We start from the raw sequence: 24414 nt of genomic DNA on the forward strand, positions 1-24414 counted from the left end.
GGCTCTACAAAAAAAAATTAACCCAAAATTGACTTCCAGTTCCGTATCATTAACAAAAGTTACGTATAAATATTTTAGCAAATAATAACTAATTTATGCACTAGAGAACAGAATTACAAATAGGAACAACTTCAACAGAAAAAGTATCAAACTTAATACAAAAAAAAACCAGAAAAGAAAACTAAAACTAACCTACCCGCGAAAAATTTTGAAAGATTGAAAAAAAGGGGGAAATTATAAATTTAAAGAGTGTACTTATCAACCGTTTACAGAAAAAAAAAGTAGAATTTAAACTATAAATCAACCAACAGGGAGGCCATCAATAAAAACGCCAAACCTCTAAAACAAGTTAAAATCAATTGTAGTTCTCTATAGATAAAGTTATACAGAAGTAAAATAGATTACACGAGTAAAATCTAAAAGTCCACAGGAAAACATTAAACTTAAATCATCTATTTAGAAAAAACGCACCAAGTCCAGGGAGAGATTGACTACAGCCCTTAGAGTTTCAATATTTAATGTCTAAATTATTCAAGTAAAGTCTGAGTTCGGAAAAAATAGCTTTACTTTGAGAAGTACTTATCAACCATTTTAGAAGGTCAGGCCGGTTCCGAAGAAGACGAGGTGGCCGGAAGACTTCCAACAAACGCCTCAGCCTCCTTCACTGATTTAAACCACTTATAATCTCCAGTAGTAAGCGTAATTCGAAGATCGGCTGGATTTTGGAGAGAGGGTCTGAATCCGCGATCAAAAAGCACTTTCATTACACCTTTAAACTCAGCATGAATCTTCAGAACCTGGGGGGCATAATCCTCCACAAAACGAATGACCGTATTTTGAAAAGCAGAAGTACCTCTGTGGCGTGCCTCGATGATCAAATGGTTTTTCACCTGGTATCGATGAAAGCATAAAATAACTGGCCAATGGACGGGAACCCAAAGTTGCACAAGGAACATAAATCCTGTGAACCCTTTCAAGCTCAGGTGGAGTCGGAAGAAATTCTTTCCTGAAAATCTCACAGAGAAAATCAGAAAAAAATTCATCGTGAGAGCCCAGGAAAGTTTTCTAAATCAATATATCGATGTACCAACTAGGGAGGGTGCAATATTAGATCTCTTATTAGGAAATGAGTTAGGGTGGGTGACAGAAGTGTGTGTAGGGGAACACTTTGGTTCCAGTGATCATAGCGTCATTAGTTTCAACTTGATCATGGATAAAGATAGATCTGGTCCTTGGGTTGAAGTTCTAAACTGGAAAAAGGCCAAATTTGAAGAAATGAGAAAGGATCTAAAAATCGTAGATTGGGACAGGTTGTTCTCTGGCAGGGATGTGATTGGTAAGTGGGAGGCCTTCAAAGGAGAAATGTTGAGAGTGCAGAGTTTGTATGTTCCTGTCAGAGTTAAAGGCAAAACAAATAAGAATAAGGATCCTTAGTTCTTGAGGGATATTGGAACTCTGATAAAGAAGAAGAGAGAGATGTATAACATGTATAGGCAACAGGGAGGAAATAAGATGCTTGAGGAGTATAAAAAGAGTAAGAAAATACTTAAGAAAGAAATCAGGAGGGCTAAAAGAAGACATGAGGTTGCTTTGGCAGTCAGGGTAAAGGATAATCCTAAGAGCTTCGACAAGTATGTTAAGAGCAAAAGGATAATAAGGGATAAAATTGGTCCCATAGCTGACCACTCTGATCTTTAAGAGTGGTCAGCTATGCATGGAACCAAAAGAAATGGGAGATATTAAATGGGTTTTTTGCATCTGTATTTACTAAGGAAACTGGAATGGAGTCTATGGAAACAAGGCAAACAAGTAGGGAGGTCATGGAACTTATACAGATTAAAGAGGAGGAGGTGCTTGCTGTCTTGAGGCAAATCAGAGTAAATAAATCCCCAGGACCTGACAGGGTATTCCCTCGTACCTTGAGGGAGACTAGTGCTGAAATTGCAGGGGCCCTGGCAGAAATATTTAAAATGTCAATATCCACGGGTCAGGTGCCAGAGGATTGGAGGATAGCTCATGTAGTTCCATTGTTTAAAAAAGGCTCAAAAAGTAAGCCGGGAAATTATAGGCCGGTAAGTTTGACATCAGTAGTAGGTAAATTATTGGAAGGAATACTAAGAGATAGGATCTACAAGTATTTGGATAGACAGGGACTTATTAGAAACAGTCACCATGGCTTTGTGCGTGGTAGGTCATGTTTAACCAATCTATTAGAGTTTTTTGAGGAAGTTACCAGGAAAGTGGATGAAGGGAAGGCGGTGGATGTTGTATACACGGACTTCAGTAAGTCCTTTGACAAAGTCCCGCATGGGAGGTTAGTTAGGAAGATTCAGTTGCTAGGTATCCATGGAGAGGTAGTATATTGGATTAAACATTGGCTCAATGGAAGAAGCCAGAGAGTGGTAGTGGAGGATTGCTACTCTGAGCAGAGGCCTGTGACTAGTGGTGTGCCACAGGGATCAGTGCTGGGTCCATTGTTATTTGTCATCTCTATCAATGATCTGGATGATAATGTGGCGAATTGGATCAGCAAATTTGCTGATGATACAAAGATTGGAGGTAGAACATACTAGGTAAATGGTAGGACACTGAGGAGTGCAGTAGAGCAGAGGGATCTGGGAGTACAGATACATAATTCCCTAAAAGTGGCGTCACAAGTAGATAGGGTTGTAAAGAGAGCTTTTGGTACGTTGGCCTTTATAAATCAAAGTATTGAGTATAAGAGTTGGAATGTAATGGTGAGGTTGTATAAGACATTGGTGAGACCGACTTTGGAGTATTGTGTGCAGTTTTGGTCACCTAATTACAGGAAGGATATTAATAAGGTTTAAAGAGTGCACAGAAGATTTACAAGGATGTTGCCGGGACTTGAGAAACTGAGTTACAGAGAAAGGTTCAATAGGTTAGGACTTTATTCCCTGGAGCCTAGGAGAATGAGGTGTGATTTGATAGTGTATAAAAATATGATGGGTATAGATAGAGTGAACGCAAGCAGGCTTTTTCCACTGAGGCTAGGGGAGAAAAAAACCAGAGGTCATGGGTTAAGGGTGAAAGGGGAAAAGTTTAAAGGGAACATTAAGGGGGGCTTCTTCACGCAGAGAGTGGTGGGAGTGTGGAATGAGCTGCCAGATGAAGTGGTGAATATGGGCTCACTTTTGACATTTAAGAAAAACTTGGACAGGTATATGGATGAGAGGGGTTTGGAGGGATATGACCCAGATGCAGGTCAGTGGGACTAGGCAGAAAAATGGTTCAGCACAGCCAAGAAGGGCCAAAAGGCCTGTTTCTGTGCTGTAATGTTCTATGGTTAACTTGTGACACAGTTACAGATTGGCATGTATGATGTTGTAGACAACACAGAATCATTGCTGAAAGAAGATTATAGCTGAGAATTTAATGTCCAAAGATGTATTGAAAGGACAGGCAGGAAGGCTGAGGGGGCAGCATCGCTCTGTTGGTAAAAAATGAAATCTAATTATTTGGAAGAGGTGAGATGGGGTCAGAAGGTGTTGAATCATTGTGGATAGAGCTAAGAGACTGCAAGGGTAAAAAGACTCTGATGGGAGTTGTATACAGACCCCTAAATAGTAGCAAGGATGTGGTCTCCAAATAACAATGGAAGATAGAAAATACATGCCAAATGGTCACTCTTACAATAGTTTTCGGGGATTTCAAAATACAGGTAGATTTGGAAAATCAGATTGGAGCTGGATTCTAAAGGGGAAATTTCTAGAGTGACTATGGCTGGCTTTATAGAGCAGCATGTGGTTGAGCCCACTGAAGGACCAGCTATTCTGTATTGGGTATCGTACAATGAACTGGAATTGATTAGAGAGCTTAAGGTAAAAGAACCCTTAGGGGCAAGTGATCATAATATGATCAAATTCACCTTGAAATTTGAGGAGAAGCTAAAGTCAGATGTATCAGTTTTACAGTTGGGTAAAGGGAATTACTGAGGCACGAGAGAGGCTGGCCAGAATTGATTGGAAAAGAACACTGGCAGGGATGACAATAGAGTAGCAATGGCTGGAATTTCTGGAAGGAATTCGAAAGGCACAGGATATATACATCCCAAAGAGAAAGAAGTATTTTTAAGGCAAGATGATACAAGTGTGGCTAACAAGAAAAGTCAACACCATATATAAAAGCCAGAGAGGGCATATAATAGAGCAAAAATTAGTGGGAAGTTGGAGGATTGGGAAGCTTTTAAAGATCAACTGAAAGCAACGAGAAAGTCATTAAGAAAGTAAAGATGGAATACGTAAGCAAGCTAGCCTGTAATATTAAAGAGGACACTAAAAGTTTCTTCAGATACATAAAATGTAAAAGAAAGTTGAGAGTGGATATAGAACCACTGAAAACAATGCTGGAGAGGTAGGAATGGGGGATAAGGAAATGGTGGATGAATTTAATAAGTATTTTGCATCAGTTTTGACTGTGGAAGACACTAGCCGTATGGTGGAAGTTCCAGGTGTCAGGGGTCATGATGTGTGTGAAGTTACCATTACTAGACAGAAGGTTCTTTGGAAACTGAAAAGTTTAAAGGTAGATTAGGCAGATGGTGCACATTCCACGGTACTGAAAGAGGTGGCTGAAGAGATTATGGATGCACTGGTAACGATCTTTCAAGAACCATGAGATTCTGTAATGACTCTGGAGATCTGGAAAATTCTAAATGTCACTGCAAATTTGGCATGATTATTTCTTCAGTGGTTTGAACGAGGCACAACTGCAAGCATGTGGACGTCAACCAATAAGAACAGTGAGAAGAGTTTAAAAGTGAGAAGAATTCAAAAGGTGACAGTTATTTCTTGAGTGGTTTGAACAGGGCATGACTGTACAAGTGTATGGACATCAACCAGTGAGAAAAGCGAGAAGAGTTTAAGAAGGAGACAGCCTTCTAGAGCAGGTGACAGAGTAGGAAGGCTTTGGCTCCATGGGGCTTCAGCGATAAAGGGTCGAGGTGAGGTAGGTTATCTGTACAAAATACAGACAGGAAGTATGTGTGTGAGGCTGGTTTTCTGTGCTCGGTGTCAGATGTGGGAGATCCTGGAGACTCCCAGCTTCCTGGACGGCCATATCTGCACCAGGTGCATTGAGCTGAAGTTCCTTAGGGTCTGCATTAGGGAACTGGAAATGCAGCTCTATGACCTTCAACTGGTCAGTGAGAGTGAGGTGATAGGGAGGAGCTATAGGCAGGAAGTCACTCCAGGGCCTGGGGAGACAGATAAGTGGGTAACAGACGGCAGAGGGAAGGGCAAGAGGCAGATAGTAGTGAGTAGCCCAGTGGCTGTCCCCTTTAACGATAAGTACTCCTGTTTGAGTACTGTTGGGGGGAGATGGCCTACCTACATGCCTCTAGCGCAGAGTCTGGCCCTGTGGCTCAGAAGGGAAGGGAAAGGCAGAAGACAGCAGCACTGATAGGGGACTCTAAAGTTAGGGGGTCAGACAGGCGATTCTGTGGACTCATGAAAGAAACGCAGATGGTAGTTTGCCTCCCAGGGGCCAGGGGCCAGGATTTTTCAGATCGCGTGCATGATATCTTGAAGTGGGAATGAGAACAGCCAGAGGTCGTGGAACATATTGATACCAACGACACAGGTAGGAAAAGGAAGGAAGTCCTGAAAACAGACTATGGGGAGTTAGGAAGTAAGTTGAGAAGCAGGACCTCAAAGGTAGTCATCTCGGGATTACTGTCTGAACCACGTGACAGTGAATGAGGTGGAGGATAAATGCATGGCTGAGGGATTGGGGCAGGGGCAGGATTGAGATTTCTGGATCATTGGGACCTCTTTAGGGGCAGGTGTGACCTGTACAAAAAGGAAGGGTTGCACTTGAATCCCAGGGGGACCAATATCCTGGCGGAGAGATTTGCTAAGGCTATTGGGGTGAGTTTAAACTAGAATTGCTGGAGGGTAGGAAATGAAGTGTTGTAACAGAGGAAAGGGAGTTTGGCTCACAAATAGAGAAAGCTTGGAGACGGTACGAAAGGGAGGATAGACAGGTGATAAAGAAGGTATGCGCTCAGATCGATGGTTTGAGATGTGTCTATTTTTATGCGAGAATTATGAACAAAGCGGATGAGAGAGCGTGGATCAGCACTTGAAGCTATGATGTTGTGGCCATTATAGAGAATTGGATGGTGCAGGGGCAGGAATGGCTATTTCAAGTGCCAGGCTTTAGATGTTTCAGAAAGGACAGGGAGGGAGGTGAAAGAGGTGGGGGCATGGCACTGTTGATCAGGGATAGTGCCACAGCTGCAGAAAAGGAGGGAATCATGGAGGGGTTGTCTACGGAGTCTCTGTGGGTAGAAGTTAGGAATAGGAAGCGGTCAATAACTCTACTGGGTATCTATAGAATATGACAGTACAGGCCCTTCAGCCCACAATGTTGTGCTGACCCTTAAACCCTGCCTCCCATATATTCCCCCACCTTAAACTCCTCCATACACCTGTCTAGTTCTCTTTTAAATTTCACTAGTGTATCTGCCTCCACCACAGACTCAGGCAGTGCATTCCACGCACCAATCACTCTCTGAGCGAAAAACCTTCCTCTAATATCCCCTTGAACCTCCCACCCCTTACCTTAAAGCCATGTCCTCTTGTATTGAGCAGTAGTGCCCTGGGGAAGAGGCACTGGCTGTCCATTCTATCTATTCCTCTTAATATCTTGTATACCTCTATCATGTCTCCTCTCATCCTCCTTCTCTCCAACAGTAAAGCCCTAGCTCCCTTAATCCCTGATCATAATGCATACTCTCTAAACCAGGCAGCATCCTGGTAAATCTCCTCTGTACCCTTCCAATGCTTTCACATCCTTCCTATAGTGAGGCGACCAGAACCAGACACAGTACTCCACGTGGGGCCTAACCAGAGTTTTATAGAGCTGCACCATTACCTCGCAACTCTTAAACTCTATCCCTCGACTTATGAAAGCTAACACCCCATAAGCTTTCTTAACTACCCTATCTACCTGTGGGGCAACTTTCAGGGATCTGTGGACATGTACCCCCAGATCCCTCTGTTCCTCCACACTACCAAGTATCCTGCCATTTACTTTGTACTCTGCCTTGGAGTTTGTCCTTCTAAAGTGTACCACATCACACTTCAACCCAGAGAACACACTTCCATTTGCCACTTCTCATCCCACTTCTGCATCCTATGAATGTCGCTCTGCAATCTTAGACAATCCCCTACACTACCCACAACATCACCAACTTTTCTGTCATCTGCAAACTTGCCAACCCACCCTTCTACCCCTACATCCAGGTCATTAATAAAAAATCACAAAAAGTAGAGGTCCCAGAACCGATCCTTGGGGGACAGCACTAGTCACAACCCTCCAATCCGAATGTACTCCCTCCACCACGACCCTCTGCTTTCTGCAGGCAAGTCAATTCTGAATCCACCTGGCCAAACTTCCCTGGATCCCATGACTTCTGACTTTCTGAATAAGCCTACCATGTGGAACCTTATCAAATGCCTTACTGAAATCCATGTAGATCACATCCACTGCACTACCCTCATCTATATGCCTGGTCACCTCCTCAAAGAACTCTATCAGGCTTGTTAGACACGATCTGTCCTTCACAAAGCCATGCTGATTGTCCCTGATCCAAATGCCAATAGATCTTATCCCTAAGATTCTTTTCCAACAGCTTTCCCATCACAGACGTAAGACTCACTAGTCTATAATTACCCAGATTATCCCTACTACCCTTTTTGAACAAGGGGACAACATTTACCTCCCTCCAATCCTCCGGTACCATTCCCGTGGACAACGAGGACATAAAGGTCCTAGCCAGAGGCTCCGTAATCTCTTCCCTCTCCTCATGGAGCAGCCTGGGGAATACTCCATCAGGCCCCGGGGACTTATCCATCTTAATGTATTTTAACAACTCCAACAGCTCCTTTCCCTTAATATCAACATGCTCCAGAACTTCAACCTCACTCATATTGTCCTCACCGTCAAGTTCCCTCTCATTGGTGAATACCGAAGAGGAGTACTCATTGAGTACCTCATTCACTTCCACAGCCACCAGGCACATCTTCCCACCTTTATCTCTAATCAGTCCTAACTTCACTCCTGTCATCCTTTTGTTCTTCACATAATTGAAGAATACCTTGGGGCTTTCCTTTACCCTACTCGTCAAGGCCTTCTCGTGTCCCCTTCTTGCTCTCCTCAGCCCCTTCTTAAGCTCCTTTCTAGATACCCTATATTCCTCAATAGACCCATCTGATCCTTGTTTCCTAAACCTCATGTGTGCTGTCTTCTTCCACCCGACTAGATTTTCCACCTCACTTGTCACCCATAGTTCCTTCATCCTACCATTCTTTATCTTCCTCACCGGGACAAATTTATCCCTAACATCCTGCAAGAGATCCCTAAACATCGACCACATGTCCATAGTACATTTCCCTGCAAAAACATCATCCCAATTCACACCCACAAGTTCTAGCCTTATAGCCTCATAATTTGCCCATCCCCAATTAAAAATTCTTCAGTCCTCTCTGATTCTATACTTTTCCATGATAATGCTAAAGGCCAGGGAACGGTGGTCACTGTCCCCCAGATGCTCACCCACTGAGAGATCTGTGACCTGACCCGGTTCATTACCTAATACTAGATCTAGCATGGCATTCCCCCTCATCGGCCTGTCAACATACTGTGACAGGAATCCATCCTGGACACACTTAACAAACACTGCCCCATCTAAACCCTTGGAACTAATCAAGTGCCAATCAATATTAGGGAAGTTAAAGTCACCCATGATAACAACCCTGTTATTTTTGCACCTTTCCAAAATCTGCCTCCCAATCTGCTCCTTGGTATCTCTGCTGCTACCAGGAGGCCTATAGGATACTCCCAATAGAGTAACTGCTCCCTTCCTGTTCCTGACTTCCACCCATACTGACTCAAAAGAGGATTCTGCTACATTACCCACCCTTTCTGCAGCTGTAATCGTATCCCTGACCTGTAATGCCACCCCTCCTCCCCTTTTCCCTCCCTCTCTATCCCTTTTAAAACACTAAAATCCAGGAATATTGAGAATCAATTCCTGTCCTGGTGCCAGCCAAGTCTCTGTAATGGCCACTATATTATAATTCCATGTATGTATCCAAGCTCTCAGCTCATCACCTTTGTTCCTGATGCTTCTTGCATTGATGTACACGCACTTTAGCCCTTCTACCTTACTACCTTTACACCCTTTATTCTGCTTCTCTTTCCTCAAAGCCTCTTTATATGTTAGATCTGTCTTTACTCCATGCACTATACTTGCAGTTCTTTATCCTCCTTGCAGAACTTTATCCTCCTCGACCTCACTATCTGTTCTAACATTCTGGTTCCCCTCCCCCTGCAAATCTAGTTTAAATCCCCTGAAGCAGCACTAGCAAACCTTCCCGCAAGGATATTAATCCCACTTCAGTTCAAGTGCAACCCGTCTCATTGGAACAGTCCCACCTTCCCTGGAACAAGGCCCAATTGTCCAGAAACACGAAGCCCTCCCTCCTGCACCAACTCCTTAGCCACGTATTTAGCTACATTATCTTCCTATTTCTAGCCTCACTAGCACGTGGCACGGGTAGCAATCCTGAGATTGCAACCCTGGAGTTCCTATCCTTCAACTTTGCATCTAACTCCCTAAACTCTCTTTGCAGGACCTCCTCCTTCTTCCTATCCACATCATTGGTTCCTACATGGACCACAACATCTGGCTGCTCACCCTCCCTCTTGAGAATACAGAGAACCTGATCCGAGATATTGTGGACCCTGGCACCAGGGAGGCAACAGACCATCCGGGATTCTCGATCTCTCCCACAGAACCTCTTGTCTATCCACCTAACGAATGAAACCCCTATCACTACTGCTCTCCTCTTTTCCCTCCTTTCCTTCTGAGCTGAGAGTCCAGTCTTGGTGACAGAGATGCGAGCACTGCAACTTGTCCCTGGTAGGTCGTCCCCACCAACAGGATCCAAAATGGTATACTTATTATTGATGGGAATGGCCACAGGGGTGCTCTGCTCTTCCTGTCTATTCCCCTTCCCTCTCCTGACAGTCACCCAGCTACCTGTCTCCTGACTCTTAGGGGTGACTACCTCCCTGAAACTCCCGTCTACTTCTGCCTCTGCCTCACAAATGATCCGAAGTTCATCCAGCTCCAGCTCCAGATCCCTAACTCGGTTTGTCAGGAGCTGCATGTAGATGCACCTTTTACAGATGTAGTCATCAGGGACAATTGTGCTTGCCCTTACTTTCCACATACTGCAAAAAGAGCACCCGACTGCCCAAACTGCTGCCTCCATTACCTACTTCTAAGTTAATTAGATTAATTAGAAGAGCTTACCCAGCCTTACCTCACTGGGAGCAAACTCATCCTCAGCCTCTGCTCGCTGAAGCCTCTCAAGCCAAAGCCTTCCTACTCTGTCTCCCTTTACTCTGTCGCCCGCTCCATTAATCTGCTCGCATTTTAAACTCTCCCGCTGTCTCACAGGCCGAACTTCACACGCTTGTGCAGTCGTGCCCTATTCAAACTGCCGAAGAAATATTTTTTATAGACCATCCAATAGTAACAGGGACAGAGGAGCAGATAGGGAGACAGATACTGCAAAGGTGTAATAATAAGAGGGTTATTGTGGTGGGAGATTTTAATTTCCCAGATATTGATTGGAATCTCCCGAGAGTGAGGGGTTTAGATGGAGTGGAGTTTGTTAGGTGTGTTCAGGAAGGTTTCTTGACACAATATGTAGATAGGCCTACAAGAGGAGAGGCTGTACTTGATCTGGCATTGGGAAATGAACCTGATCAGGTGTCAGGTCTTTCAATAGGAGAGCATTTTGGAGATAGTGATCACAATTCTATCTCCTGTACCATAGCATTGGAGAGGGAGAGGAACAGACAAGTTAGGGAAATGTTTAAATGGAGTAAGGGGAAATATAAGGCTATCAGGCAGGAACTTGGAAGCATAAATTGGAAACAGATGTCCTCAGGGAAACATATGGAAGAAATGTGGCAAATATTCAGAGGATATTTGTGTGGGGTTCTGCATAGGTACGTTCCAATGAAACAGGGAAAGGATGGTAGGGTAAAGGAACTGTGGTGTACAAAGGCTGTTGTAAATCTAGTCAAGAAGAAAAGTTTACAAAAGGTTCAAAAAACTAGGTAATGATAGAGATCTAGAAGATTATAAGGCTATCAGGAAGGAGCTTCAGAATGAAATTAGGAGAGGCAGAAGAGGCCATGGTGAACAGGATTAAGGAAAACCCCAAAGCATTCTACAAGTATGTGAAGAGCAAGAGGATAAGACGTGAAAGAATAGGACCTATCAAGTGTGACAGTGGGAAAGTGTGTATGGAACAGGAGGAGATAGCAGAGGTACTTAATGAATACTTTGCTTCAGTGTTCACTACAGAAAAGGATCTTGGCAATTGTAGGGATGACTTGCAGCAGACTGAAAAGCTTGAGCATGTAGATATTAAGAAGAGGATGTGCTAGAGCTTTTGGAAAGTATCAAGTTGGATAAGTCACTGGGACCAAATAGGATGTACCCCAGGCTACTGTGGGAATTGAGGGAGGAGATTGCTGAGCCTCTGATGATGACGGGCAATGTTCCGGAGGATTGGAAGGTTGCAGATGTTGTTTCCTTATTTAAGGAAGAGAGTAAAGATAGTCCAGGAAACTATAGGCCAGTGAGTCTTGCTTCAGTGGTTGGTAAGTTGATGGAGAAGACCCTGAAAGGCAGGATTTTTGAACATTTGGAGAGGTATGTGATTAGGAATAGTCAGCATGGCTTTGTCAAAGGCAGGTCGTGCCTTACGAGCCTGATTGAATTTTTTGAGGATGCAACTAAGCACATTGATGAAGGTAGAGCCATAGGTGTAATGTATATGGATTTTAGCAAGGCATGATAAGGTACCCCACGCAAGGCTAATTGAGAAAGTAAGCAGGCATGGGATCCAAGGGTACAATGCTTTGTGGATCCAGAACTGGCTTGCCCACCGAAGGCAAAGAATGGTTGTAGACTGGTCATATTCTGCATGGAGGCCGGTGACCAGTGGTGTGCCTCAGGGATCTGTTCTGGGACCCCTACTCTTTGTGATTTTTATAAATGACTTGGATGAGGAAGTGGAGGGATGGGTTAGTAAATTTGCAGATGACACAGAGGTTGGGTGTGTTGTGGATAGTGTGGAGGGCTGTCAGAGGTTACAATGGGACATCAACAGAATGCAAAACTGGGCTGAGAAGTGGCAGATGGAGTTCAACCCAGATAAGAGTGAAGTGGTTCATTTTGGTAGGTCAAATATGATGGCAGAATGCAGCATTAATGAGAAGACTCTTGGCATTGTGGAGGATCAGAGGGATCTTGGTGTCTGAGTCCATAGGACACTCAAAGCTGCTACGCAGGTTGACTCTGTGATTAAGAGGGCATACAGTGTATTGGCCTTCATGAACCGAGGGACTGAGTTTAAGAGTCGAGAGGTAATGTTGCAGCTATATAGGACTTTGGTCAGACTCCACTTTGAGAATTGTGCTCAATTCTGGTCACCTCATTTCAGGAAGGATATGGAAACCATAGAAAGTGTGCAGAGGAGATTTACAAGGATGTTTCCTGGATTGGGGAGCATGCCTTATGAGAATAGGTTGAGTGAACTCAGCCTTTTCTCCTTGGAGTGACGGAGGATGAGAGGTGACCTGATAGAGTTGCACAAGATAACGAGAGGCACTGATTGTGTGGATAGTCAGAGGCATTTTTCCCCAGGGCTGAAATGGCTACCACAAGAAGGCATAGCTTTAAGGTGTTGGAAGTTGGTACAGAGGAGATGTCAGGGTTTTTTTTACATATACAGAGAGTGGTGAGCACCAGCAGCAGTGGTGGAGGTGGAAAAGATAGGGTTTTTTAAGAGCCTTCTGGATAGGTACATGGATAAAATAGAGGGCCATGGGTAAGTCTAGGCCAGGGGTCAGCAACCTTTACCACTGAAAGAGCCACTTGGACCCGTTTCCCACAGAAAAGAAAACACTGGGAGCCGCAAAACCCGTTTGACATTTAAAATGAAATAACACTGCATACAACGTTTTTTTTTTGCCTTTATGCTATGTATAAACAAACTATAATGTGTTGCATTTATGAAATTGATGAACTCCTGCAGAGAAAACGAAATTACATTTCTGCATGCAACAAAAACATTTTGAACTCCGAAAAAAAGACGTTGGGTTGAAGGTTACTTTTAAGTAAAATACTCAATGTCTATTTGAGTCCTTCTTGTATTTATGAAAAACGCCGAACTTAAATTTTCCGCCAGCAGCAAACCAAAAATAACATCAGCCAGCTGTCAGCCTGAAAAATTAAAGGACTATTTCACTGAACAATGAAAAAATATGAATATACGTAAAATAATAGGCAATTAAAATATTTATCATACTTGGTTAATGGGATTTCTGCTCCTGGACCTCAGCGCACAGCGTCTGCACATCAGGGCTGTATGACGTCACCTTCATCTTTACACAGGATCGCAAGCTGTCATCTGTGAGGCGTGCGCGATGTTTGTTTTTAATAAAGTTCATGTTGGAGAACACCTGCTCACATACATATGTGGATCCAAAGATCGACAGGACTCCAAGCGCATACTTTTTCATGTTTACATAAATGTCGGGCATAGCATTCCATGTTTCGAACACAAGTTTGTCCGGTTTTGGAAGGTTTTCAATATCACTCCATTTGTGATTCTGAGCAAGAACGGCCTTCTGACGGGCAACATCTTCAAGGTCTGCTGTCAAGCGTCTAAACTTGGACACCCATATGTCTTTGTCGGCTATGTCGGCCAGTTCCATCTCAAGATCAGGTTGACTCACACCTGCCAATGCAGTCGTATTCAGTAGGGAAGGATCGATGCTTAAGGGAGTGACCGGGAAGGATAATGTGTTTTTTTCCTCTCTGAACTCACAGAAGCGTTTCCCAAACGATGTTTGCATTGCGATGATTGCAGAATGTAAATACTCCGAAATTATCATGTCGTGACCTTGTTTGAACTCTTGTCAAATTGGGGAAGTGAGACAATGTGCCTTTCTGTAAATCTCTGGCAAGCACTGTCAACTTGCGCTCGAATGCCAAAACATCCTCCAACATGTGCAGGGCTGTGCGTCCTTACCCCTGAAGAGTTGTGTTCAGCGTGTTCAGGTGTGCTGTCATGTCTACCATGAAGTGTAGCTTTTCCAGCCACTCTGGCTGTTCCAGCTCAGGAAAGGTGAGCCCTTTGCTGCCCAGGAAAGTTTTCACTTCTTCCAGACACGCGACAAAGCGTTTCAGCACCTCCCCTTTGGACAGCCACCGGACTTTGTTGTGCAGCAGGAGATCAGAATATGCGCTTTCCAGCTAGTCCAGTAACAAACGGAATTGACGGTGATTTAAACTTTTTGCCATTATTTTATTGACAATCTGAATGACAACATCCATTACTTCTGTGCATTCCGGAGGAAATGTTTGAGCGCACAGTGCCTCTTGGTGCAAGATGCAGTGAAAAGTCAGCAGCTTTCTGTCCAGCGACTTCTGCAGTAAAGCCACAAATCCCTTGTGCGTTCCCGTCATATTCGGCGCCCCATCAGTAGCTACTGACACCAGATGGGTGGTCTTTATTCCTTTGGCTCTTAAACAATTCAAGACAGCCTCACAGATGTCCTCCCCCCGTGTTTGGTCTTTTAGAGGTATCAACTCAATCAGTTCTTCCTGTGGCCCGGCAGAGTTTACATACCGGCAGAACAACGCTATTTGTTCAATATCACCTTTGTCTTTAGACTCGTCATAGGCAATCGAGTAGGCCACAGCTGAATTGATGTCTTTAATTTGCTGTCTTGTGATGTCTTCTGCCATTTTTATGGTTCTGTCTTTGACAGTCTTTGCAGAGAGGGGCATATCCCTGATTTTCTGCACAATTTCACTCTTGTTTTTAAAGTCCGTGAATAGATGTTCTGAAATCTTAATGAAAGATTCTTTTATATATTCACCATCTGTAAACTGCTTCCCGTGCCTGACTATTTCCTGAGCGGCAATATAACTGGCGTATGTCATTGATTTTCCAGACTTCATCCATTTCTGGAAATGATTTTTGCTCAGATCAACCTTCCGCATCAGTTCCGAAACGGCTTTTTTTCTCTCATCTCCATCCGGATATTTTTGAGCAAAGGCTGCGTGTTTATTCTGGAAATGCCTTGCGACATTTGACTTTTTGTTGTTTGCTAGTTTCTCATTGCATATTAAGCATACCGGTAAACCAGTCTCGTCAACAGTGAAAGCAAATGAATCTGTCCACGTATCATTAAACGTTCTGTTTTCTTCAGTCACTTTTCTTTTTTTAGAATTCTCCATAGTTGGCTTACCTTGGATCGAAAAATTAAAGAAATCGCGCACTGGCGGGTGTCAGGTATTGGCAGTGGTGACGTATATTAATAGCGATAAAAACACGTTGTAGCGGTGTGCTCACGCAGTCAGTAAACTGCAGTCGAATAACTTTATTCGAACTAAACAGCCTTGCTTTTAAGCCTCCCTCAACCCAGCCCCCATGGACGCAGATGCTGCAAAAGACGCGTACTCACAAACCCCCGTAGGCTATCTCCCTTAGCCGGAATGCTGGCTAATTGTGAGGAAATGTGTCGCCACACTTAGATTGTACAAGATCACCATAATCTTCAAATTTAGAATTACATTTCAAAAGCTAACAAACTAACATAAAATACATTTTAATTAAATACTGACCAATTATTTCCCAAAGCCACAGGGAGCTGCAGCACAGAGGTGAAAGAGCCACAAATGGCTCGGGAGCCGCAGGTTGCCGACCCCCGGTCTAGGCAGTTCTAAGGTATGGCACATTCGGCACAGCTTTGTGGGTCGAAGGGGCTGTACTGTGCTGTAAGTTTTCTATGTTTCTATGATGTGGTCACCACAAAGTTGCAGGAGGCGAGTATCTGTGTGACCATCCGGAGAAATGGAAATAGGCAGTTAGAGCAGAGCACCCCGTGGCCATTTTCCGCTTTGGATCCATTTGTGGGGGATGACCTCCTGAGGGGAATGCCATGATGACCACGTGATGGGCACTGAGCATGGCTCCATGGTGCAGAAGGAAAAGAGAAAAAAGAAGGGAATGGTAGTGATAGGGGCCTCAATAGCAATGGTGTGTCGCCTCCCAGGTGCCAGGGTCAGGGACGTCTCAGATCTAGTCCACAACATTTTGGAGAGGGAGAAGGAGCATTCAGATGTCTTGGTACATATTGGTACCAATGACATGGGAAGAAAAAGCACTGAAGTCCTAAAAGGAGAATTTAGAGAACGAGGTAGAAAGCTGAGAAACAGGACATCACAGGTAGTAATCTCTGGATTGTTATCTGTGCCATGCTCCAGTGAGGGCAGAGACAGGAAGATTTTGCAAATAAATGCACGGCTGCGAAGCTGATTCAGGGGCAGGGCTTCAGGTTCTTGGATAATTGGGATCTCCTAAGGGAGGTATGACCTGTTCAAAAGTGACAAGTTGCATCTGAACCCGAGGGGGACCAATATTCTCACAAGCAGGTTCATTAGAGCTGCTGGGGAGGGTTTCAACTAATTTGGCAGGGGGGGGTGGGAACCAGATTGAAGGGACTCAGGATAGTACAGGTGGTAAAAAAGTAAAGATAGCTTCAGTCTGACTGTCAGGAAGGGCAGACAGGTGAGGGGACTTAGTTGCAGTTAACAGGCTGGGTATCAAATCATCAGGGATGCAGAATCAGAAAGGATAGCAAATACTGTACTCAAGGTGTTGTACCTAAATGAGTGTAGTATAGAAATAAGGTAGATGATGTTGTTGCACTGTTACAGATTGCCAGGTATGATGTTGTGGTCATCACTAAATTGTAGCTGAAGGATGATTGGGAGCTTAATATCCAAAGTTACACATTATATCAGAGGGATAGGAAAGCAGGCAGAGGGGGTGGTATCGCTCTACTGGCAAAGAGTGGCATCAAATCAGTAGAAAGATGTGACACAGGATTGGAAGATGTTGAATCCTTGTGGGTTGAGTTAAGAAACTATAAGGGTATGAGGACGGTGATGGCAGTTATATACAGGCCTCTCAATAGTGGCTGGGAGGTGGACCACAGGTTACAACAGGAAATAGAAAAGGCTAGTCAAAAGGTCAATGTTATGGTAGTCATGGGAGATTTTAATATGCAGGTTGATTGGGAAAAATCAGGTTGGTAGTGGATCTCAAGAGAATGAGTTTGTTGAATGCCTAAGAGTTAGCTTTTTAGAGCAGTTTGCTGTTGGGCTTAGCATAGGGTCAGCTATACTGGACTGGGAGTTAGGTAATGAGCTGGACACGGTTAGGTAATAACCCGGAGGTCACTCCAGATGGGAGAAAGGCAAAACAAAGGAAACGATAGGCTGGTTAGTTTGACCTCAGTGGTTGGGAAGATTTTGAAGTCGATGATTAAAGATATGATCTCAGGATACCTGGAGGCACATGATAAAATAGGCTGTAGTCAGCATGGTTTCCTCAAAGGAAAATCTTGCCTGACAATCCATTTGATCTGTTTTTCTGGAGTGGGACAAGAAAGGCAGCGTGAGAGCTAAATTCTGAAGGACAGCAGTTTTTAAAAAAACTTAAGAGTACAAGAAGGGCGAGACTGCGCAGGTGTGAGACATAGAGTTGAAAAAGACCACCCTATACAGTGGGCAGAGGAGTGAGTGGCAGCAGAGGGTAGGGCTTTGGCGGTACTGGGAAGAGGTGAGAGCAAGGCACCAACTCTTTTACTCCCCTTGGCGAATCGGCCCGGACAGACTGCGGAACAGCAGGGCTCACACAGCTAACGGTACAAGCTAATGGTTTAAAAAGTTCATGTGCTTGGTGAGGTAAGTGGGTGAGTAGACTTATTTTTCCTTGTTTCACTCCTGAAGAATTAGGTAGCATGTCTGCAGGATTAGCGCTTTGTTCAGGGTGTCAGATGTGGGAATCCTGGGAGACCTCCAGCTTCCCTGATGGCCACATCTACGCCCGGTGCACCAAGATGCAGCTCCTCAGAGACCTTGTTAGGGATCTGGAGCTGCAGCTTGATGACCTACTGCTTATTAGGGAAAGTGAAGAGGTGATAGACAGGAGCTACAGGGGAGGTAGTCATCCCTAGGCTACAGGGGTCAGAAAACTGAGTGACTGCCAGCAGAGGGAAGGGAAATGCCTGGGATAGTGGAGAGCACCCCTGTGGCTGCCCCCCTCAGCAACAAGTAAGTCATTTTGCTACCTGTGCCACATGCTAGCAAGGGCAAGAATAGTAGGATCAGGCAGATGAATACGTGGCTGAGACTGGTGCAGGGTGCAGGGTTTCAGATTCTTGGATCATCGGGTTCTCTTCTGGGGGAAGTATAACCTGTTCAAAAAGGACGGGTTACACCTGAACCGGAAGGGGACCAATATCCTGGCAAGAAGGTTTAATAGAGCTGTTAGGGAGGGTTTAAACTAATTTGGCAGGGGGATGGGAACCAGAATGATAGAGCGGAGGAGGGGGAAAAACAGAAATAAATCTAAGCTAGTGAGCAGTAAAGATGTCAGGAAGGACAGACAGGTGATGGGGCAAATTTGCAGCCATTGGGTTGAGTTGCAGTGCAATCAAAGCAAAAAGTACCAAATACTGGACTTAAGGTGATACACTTAAATGCACACAGCATAAGGAATAAGGTGGATGATCTTGTCGTACAGCTACAGATTGGCAGGTATGATATTGTGGCCATCACTGAGACGTGGCTAAAGGATGCATGTCTCTGGGAGCTGAAAGTCCAAGGATACACGGTGTATCGGAAGGATAAGCAGGTAGGTAGAGGGGGTGGCGTGGCTTTATTGGTAAGAAATGATATTAAATCATTAAAAAGAGGTGACATAGGATCGGAAGGTGCAAAATCTTTACGGGTTGACCTAAGAAATTGCAGGGGTAAAAGGACCCTGATGGCAGTTATATACAGGCCTCCTAACAGCTGCAGAGATGTGGACTACAAATTACAACAGGAAATTAAAAAGGCTTGCCAGAAGGGCAGTGTTATGATAATGCGAGTGGATTGGGAAAATCAGGTTGGAACTGGTTTCTCAAGAGAGAGAACTTGTAGAATGTCTATGAAATGGGTTTTTAGAACAGCTTGCTGTTGAGCCCACTAGGGTATTATGTAATGAATCAGAGGTGATCAGAGATTGAGGTGAAGGAACACTTAGGAGGCGGTGATTGTAACATGATTGAGTTCACTGTGAAACTTGAGAAAGAGAAGCCAAAATCCGATGTGTCAGTATTTCAGTGGAGTAAAGGAAATTACAGTGGCATGAGAGAGGAACTGGCCAAGGTTGACTGGAAAGGGACCCTAGCGGGAAAAACAATAGAAAATAGACAGCAGGTGCAGGAGTAGGCCATTCGGCCTTCCTAGCCAGCACCGCCATTCACTGTGATCATGGCTGATCATACACAATCAGTACCCCATTCCTGCCCTCTCCCCATATTTCTTGACCCCGCTATCTGTAAGAGCTCAATCTAACTCTCTCTTGAATGCATCCAGAGACTTGGCCTCCACTGCCTTCTGGGGCAGAGCATTCCACATATCCACCACTCTCTGGGTGAAAAAGTTTTTCCGCATCTCTGTTCTAAATGGCCTACCCCTTATTCTTAAACTGTGGCCTTTATTCTGGACTCACCCATCAGCTGGAACATGCTTCCTGCCTCCAGTGTGTCCAATCCCTAAATAATCTTCAATCAAATCCCCTCTCATCCTTCTAAATTCCAGTGTATTTAGACAGCAGAGCAGCAGAGGCTGGAGTTTATACAAGAAGTGAGGGAGGTGCAAGACAGATATATTCCAAAAAAGAAGAAATTTTCAAATGGAAAAAGGATGCAACCGTGGCTGACAAGAGAAGTCAAAGTCAAAGTAAAAGCAAAGGAGAGGGCATACAAAGAAGCAAAAATTAGTGGTAAGACAGAGAATTGGTAAGTTTTTAAAAGTTTACAAAAGGAAACTAAGAAGGTCATTAAGAGGGAAAAGATGAACTATGAAAGGAAGCTAGCAAATAATATCAACGAGGATACTAAAAGCTTTTTCAAGTATATAAAAAGACAGGTGAGAGTAGATATAGGACCGATAGAAAATGATGCTAAAAAAATTGAAAAGGGAGACAAGGAGATGGCAGAAGAACTGAATGAGTATTCTGCATCAGTCTTCACTGAGGAAGACATCAGCAGTATACCAGACACTCAAGGGTGTCAGGGAAGAGAAGTGCGCGCAGACACAATTATGACAGAGAAGGTACTCAAGAAGCTGAATAGTTTAAGGGTGGATAAATCTCCCGGACCAAATGGAATGCACCCTCGTGTTCTGAAGGAAGTAGCTGTGGAGATTGCAGAGACATTACCAATGATCTTTCAAAAGTCAATAGATTCTGGCATGGTTCCGGAGGACTGTAAGATTGCAAATGTCACTCCGCTATTTAAGAAGGGGGCAAGGAAGCAAAAAGGATATTATATAGACCTGTTAGCTTGACATCGGTGGTTGGGAAGTTGTTGGGAATCGATTGAGGATGAGGTTACGGAGTACCTGGAAGCATATGACAAGGTAGGCCAAACTCAGCATGGTTTCCTTGAAGGAAAATCCTGCCTGACAAACCTATTGCAACTTTTCGAGGAAATTACAAGTAGGCTAGACAAGGGAGATGCAATGGATGTGGTGTATTTGGATTTTCAGAAGGCCTTTGAGAAGGTGCCGCACATGAGGCTGCTAAACAAGATAAGATCCCATGGAATTACAGGAAAGTTACATATGTGGATAGAGCATTGGCTGATTGGCAGGAAACAGAGAATGGGAATAAAGAGATCCCATTCTGGTTGGCTCCAGTTACCAGTGGTGTTCTGCAGAGGTCTGTGTTGGGGCCGCTTCTTTTTATGTTGTGTATCAACAATTTGGATTATGGAATAGATGGCTTTGTGGCTAAGTTTGCTGATGATACAAAGATAGGTGGAGGGGCTGGTAGTGCTGAGGAAACAGAGAGTCTGCAGAGAGACTTGGATAGATTGGGGGAATGGGCAAAGAAGTGGCAAATGAATTACAATGTTGGAAAGTGTATGGTCATGCACTTTGGTAGAAGAAATAAATAGGGAGACTATTATTTAAATGAGGAGAGAATTCAAAGTTCTGAGATGCAACAAAACTTGGGAGTCCTCCTGCAGGATACCCTTAAGGTTAACTTCCAGGTTGAGTCGGTGGTGAAGAAGGCGAATGCAATATTGGCATTCATTTCTAGAGGAATAGAATATAGGAGCAGGGATGTGATGTTGAGGCTCTATAAGGCACTGGTAAGACCTCACTTGGAGTACTGTGTGCAGTTTTGGGCTCCTTATTTAAGAAAGGATGTGCTGACATTGGAGAGGGTTCAAAGAAGATTCACTAGGATGATTCTGGGAATGAAAGGGTTAACATATTGAGGAACGTTTGATTGCTCTTGGACTGTACTCCTTGGAGTTTAGAAGAATGGGGACCTCATAGAAACATTTCAAATGTTAAAAGGCATGGACAGAGTGGATGTGGCAAAGTTGTTTCCCATGGTGGGGGAGTCTAGTATGAGAGAGCATGACTTAAGGATTGAAGGGCACCCATTCAGAACAGAGAAGCGAAGAAATTTTTTTAGCCAGAAGGTGATGAATCTGTGGACTTTGTTGCCAGGGGCGGCAGTGGAGGCCAAGTCATTGGGTGTATTTAAGGCAGAGATTGACAGGTATCTGAGTAGCCAGGGCATTAGAGGTTATGGTGAGAAAGCGGGGGGAGTGGGACTAAATGGGAGAATGGATCAGCTCATGATAAAATGGCACAGCAGACTCGATGGGCCGAATGCCCAACTTCTGCTCCTTTGTCTTATGGTCTAACAGAATTCTTTAAAGGAACAATGAGCAGGATAGTCAAATGAGTATTGGTTGATTATGTGTTCTTGGATTTTCAGAAGGCCTTTGACAAGGTGCCATACAAGACTGCTTAATAAGCTACGAGCCTAAGGTATTTCAGGAAAGATTCTAGCTTTATCCATGTGGTTGATTTGCAGAAGGCAAAGAGTTAGAATAAAGGGAACCTTTTCTGAATGGCTGTCAGTGATTAGTGGTGTTCCACAGGGGTCTGTGTTGGGACCAATTCTTCTCATGTTATTTGTCAATAATTTGTATGATGGAATTGATGGCTTTGTTGTAAAGTTTGCAGATGATATGAAGACAGATGGAGGGACAGGTAGTTTTGAGGAAGTAGAAGCTACAGAAGGACTTAGACTGATTAGGAGAATGGACAAAGAAATGGCAGATGGTATACACTGTCTGGAAGTGTATAGTTATGTACTTTGGTAAAAGAAATGAAAGGATTGACTATTTTCTAAATAGAGAGAAGATATAAAATACTGAGGTGCAAAGGTACTTGGAGTCTTTGTGCAAGATCCTCCCATGGTTAATTTACAGGTTGAGTCTGTGGTGAACAAGGTAAAAGCGATGTTAGCATTCATTTCAAGAAGACTCGAAAATAAAAGCAAAGATGCAATGTTGAGACTTTATAAAGCACTGGTGTGGCCTCATTTGAAGTATTGTGAACACTTTTGGGCCCTTTATCTCAGAAAGGATGTATTGAGTTTTTCCAGTGACGTCATTGTTGAGAATGGCAGCTTAAGTCACTAACTCCTCTGGAAAACCGTGTATTAAACCCCATTAACCCATCAAATATAATATTTTTTCAAAAAATATTTGAACTGAAAAGAGGGGAAAGAATGGGGAAAAGAAATGGAAATAAAAAAAGCGACACTGCAGAGCCTGCATCCGAGAGGAGTGCAGCGAGCGGCCCTCTGACCCGACCACGTGCTAGCGAGGCGGACACTGGGCCTCGCTCAGGCAAAGCAGCAAATATGTTCGAAATTCTGAAAGAAATAATGGAGGTCCACAAAGAAATAAAGCAGCAGATCCGTGATATTAAGACAGAGCTCGCCAGCGTTAATCAAAAAATAGTGGTGGCAGAGACTCGAATTGAGGAGGAAGATCGCGTTCAAAACGTGGAACGGATACTGAGTAAGACAATAAGAATATTACATCACCAAGAAGGTAAACTGCTTGACCTGGAGGGAAGATCAAGGCAGAAAAATATCAGAATCTACAACGTTCTGGAAGGAGCGGAGGGCTCGTCTATGACAGAGTTTGTCAGAAAGTTACTGCGAGATGGGCTGGATGTTCCCCCGGCTATGAAGCTGGAAGTCAAAAGAGCCCACCGTGCAATAGTCCCAAAACCTACCCAGGATAGAAAGCCACGCTCAATAATAATTAAATTCTTTTGGTACAGCCCCAAGGCGGAGATTCTACCAAGGGCCTGGAGTAAGAAGAGAGTGTTTTTAGAGGATAAATTAATATATTTTGACAAAGATTACTCCCCTGCAGTCCTCCAGAAACACAAAGAATACTCTGAAGTAAAGCCAGTACTAAAGCAAAATAAGATCAGATTTCAAACTCTGTACCCTGCTAAACTTCGAGTGTTTTCTGACAACTGGACGCGGTTGTAACAGACAATGGAAGAGGCGACTACAGACATGAAGGCCAGAGGGTTACCCGTCAGCATGACCAAAATGAGGGAAAGCCTGACTGAAGAATTATCCCGCTCCGCTTGGGAAATAATGTGAGAATCGAGAAGGCAGAGACGGGAGGAGGCCAAGAGAAGTATATCAGGAAGAGACCAGGAGTTTCCCAAAGACAGTCCTCACCCCCTTCAGAAGAGCCATAAAATTTGGCTAACTTTAAAAATGTTCAGAAGCTAAACAGAAGCAAAAGTACACGGTGATATACCTATCTGGAGAAATACTTATTATTATGTGGATTTTATATTACTTAGTTGTTATTCTTTACTTGCTCACTTACTCCTTTTTCCCCACCAAAATTAGAATATATATATGTACACAGGGAAATCTTTTCTGTGTAATGGATTTGTTCACTGACTTTTATTAATACTGCAATGGGGGCCCTCAACTCACAAGTAGGAGGGATTATCCCCCACAGCTAGACATTTCCTCTAGCTCAACGCAGGGTCATCTACTAGAGACCTCAGCCTTGGAATCACACGTTCGTTGCCATTTTTGTTATTATTTCCGTTTCTTGGTTTTTATTTGTTCAGGAAGTAGATTGATTAAGTTTTATTCTAATTTCAATGATACATTGACAGATAAATACAGATGGCTAAGGACAAGGTAAAATTAATTCCTTTTAATGTTAATGGGCTATTAAATCCAAACAAACTTAAGAGAATTTTATCCAGAATGAAAAAGGAACAAGCCCACGTAGTATATTTACAGGAAACTCATTTAAGTGAATAATGAGCATAAAAAATTAAAGAGAATCGGCTTCACTAATCTGTTTTTCTCC

General features: G+C 43.7%; 2 protein-coding genes across 9 annotated transcripts in view; both read right to left on the reverse strand.

Moving 5' to 3' along the window:
* sfxn4 (sideroflexin 4) overlaps window positions 1-24414 on the reverse strand; it is a 122856-nt gene that overhangs the window by 73608 nt on the left and 24834 nt on the right. The gene's annotated exons all lie outside the window — the stretch shown is intronic.
* Window positions 206-22723, reverse strand: LOC132379699 (general transcription factor II-I repeat domain-containing protein 2-like). Of its 4 annotated transcripts, none has more exons than XM_059947989.1 (2): window positions 13422-22723; window positions 206-890 (listed from the first exon to the last, which is right to left on the reverse strand). In XM_059947989.1, exon 1 carries the CDS (start codon window positions 15359-15361, stop codon window positions 14372-14374), a length of 990 nt encoding a protein of 329 aa, XP_059803972.1. In that variant the 5' UTR covers window positions 15362-22723; the 3' UTR covers window positions 206-890; window positions 13422-14371. The 4 variants fall into 4 exon arrangements, with proteins under 4 accessions (XP_059803972.1, XP_059803971.1, XP_059803969.1 ...); XM_059947988.1 differs by lacking the exon at window positions 206-890 and adding an exon at window positions 929-1014; XM_059947986.1 differs by lacking the exon at window positions 206-890 and adding an exon at window positions 12773-13336.

Source organism: Hypanus sabinus, chromosome 22 (genome assembly GCF_030144855.1).
Source record: "Hypanus sabinus isolate sHypSab1 chromosome 22, sHypSab1.hap1, whole genome shotgun sequence".
In the NCBI taxonomy this organism is placed as follows: domain Eukaryota; kingdom Metazoa; phylum Chordata; class Chondrichthyes; order Myliobatiformes; family Dasyatidae; genus Hypanus; species Hypanus sabinus.